Source organism: Arachis ipaensis, chromosome B10 (assembly GCF_000816755.2).
Source record: "Arachis ipaensis cultivar K30076 chromosome B10, Araip1.1, whole genome shotgun sequence".
Lineage (NCBI taxonomy): Eukaryota > Viridiplantae > Streptophyta > Magnoliopsida > Fabales > Fabaceae > Arachis > Arachis ipaensis.
In genome coordinates, this window is record NC_029794.2 from 6,051,729 (window position 1) to 6,053,157 (window position 1,429).

General features: G+C 33.5%; 1 protein-coding gene across 1 annotated transcript in view; it reads right to left on the reverse strand.

The window, feature by feature from the left end:
* The window catches only part of LOC107624169 (transcription factor bHLH112), a 2,794-nt gene extending 1,621 nt beyond the window's left edge, over nucleotides 1–1,173 (reverse strand). Inside the window, exons 1-2 of the mRNA XM_016326643.2 lie at nucleotides 711–1,173; nucleotides 55–559 (exon numbers count right to left, since the gene is read on the reverse strand). Coding sequence (XP_016182129.1) covers nucleotides 55–559; nucleotides 711–1,066 — 861 coding nt within the window. The 5' untranslated portion in view covers nucleotides 1,067–1,173. The remainder of the gene's footprint in view (nucleotides 1–54; nucleotides 560–710) is intronic.

The window sequence follows — 1,429 nt, forward strand, 5'->3', positions numbered from 1 at the left end:
ATATATTATTACATTTAGTAGTTAACATACAAAAATATATTAATTAATAATTACCTTGTTGAGTGGAGTACTAGTTAGAGCATTATTGGGTTTGCTATTATCAAAAGTTGTTGGTGATGTTTGATATAGCTGTGGTTGAGAAGAAGACGAAGAAAAGATATCAGATCTTATATTATAAAGTGTCTCTTCAGTTGAAGCATTACAGAAAGGAGTATTGTTTGAGAATTGCAATCCATTAAGTTGCTTTGGCTCCATAAATGATGAAGGCTTCGTAAAGGAAGACACCGTAGACCATATTGGTGACAGTTCAGGAAGGGTTGGTTGGTTAGTTGTGAAGAGTGATGATGATGAGTCAGTCGAACCAAATAGTCCTGCTTGCATCAAGGGGTAATCATGAGATGCAGATAATGATGATTCAACTGTAAATCCACCACCCATGGAACTCGAAAATTCTTGCTGTTGCTGGATCTGTTGTGAGTTATTACTAGAAGGATCTAATCCCGTTTCTTCTTGAAGCACAACAGATTGGAAATTGTTTTCTGACCTTTCATTACAACCACTGCGTACAAATCGATCAGAAAAATTAATTTATTACAGTGATGGATGATTCTTTTTCAAAAGAGTATAACAAAAGAAAAGTTTTCTTTCTTCACAACAGCACTCATAATAAGATAGAGTGGTGACTTGAAGATCAAATTAAGAGTACTTACAATAGAGAAGGATTATTCCAAGGGGATGATGGTGAAGATGAGAGGCCATAACTCATCATTTGTGAGGTGGAATTGATGAAGATACTCCCAACGGTTCCACCTGCTACTGCTGCTGATATTGATGATTCATTATTACTACACTTGTCTGTATCTTCTTCTTTAAAAGAAGATTTTGTTGTTGCTCCCTTGAAATCCATGAAATCAGAACCTTGCCAGAAAGAGCCATAATTGTTTGCTGAATCATTAGCAGCTGCTACAGAACACGTCATTGATCCCCCCATCAAAGAGAACAAACTTCTATTTGAGTTCCACCAATAGTTATCACCACAAATTGTAGCTTGAAACTCCTCGGCCATTTCTACGTGCTCTTTATCGCTCTAAGTATATGCGTTTATCTTGTATATTTACTTACCTGATGACCACATATATATATATGTGCGCGCTAGCTAGCATGGTTAGAGTCAATTGATTTTATATATGGAATGGTTGGAGGCAACTACCAAAATCTCCTTGTTATTACAATCACAATTACAGAATGATTAGATTAATCAAATCAAAAAGAATTTTGAATCTAATTCTAATTCTCCAATTCTAATTTTTTCTATATAAATTAAAAGTGAAAATTCACATATAGTTAAATGAGAATTTAATTAAACTTATCAAATCAGATAAAATAATACTTAATTATCAATTACAGATAACTAAATATGAATATTTAA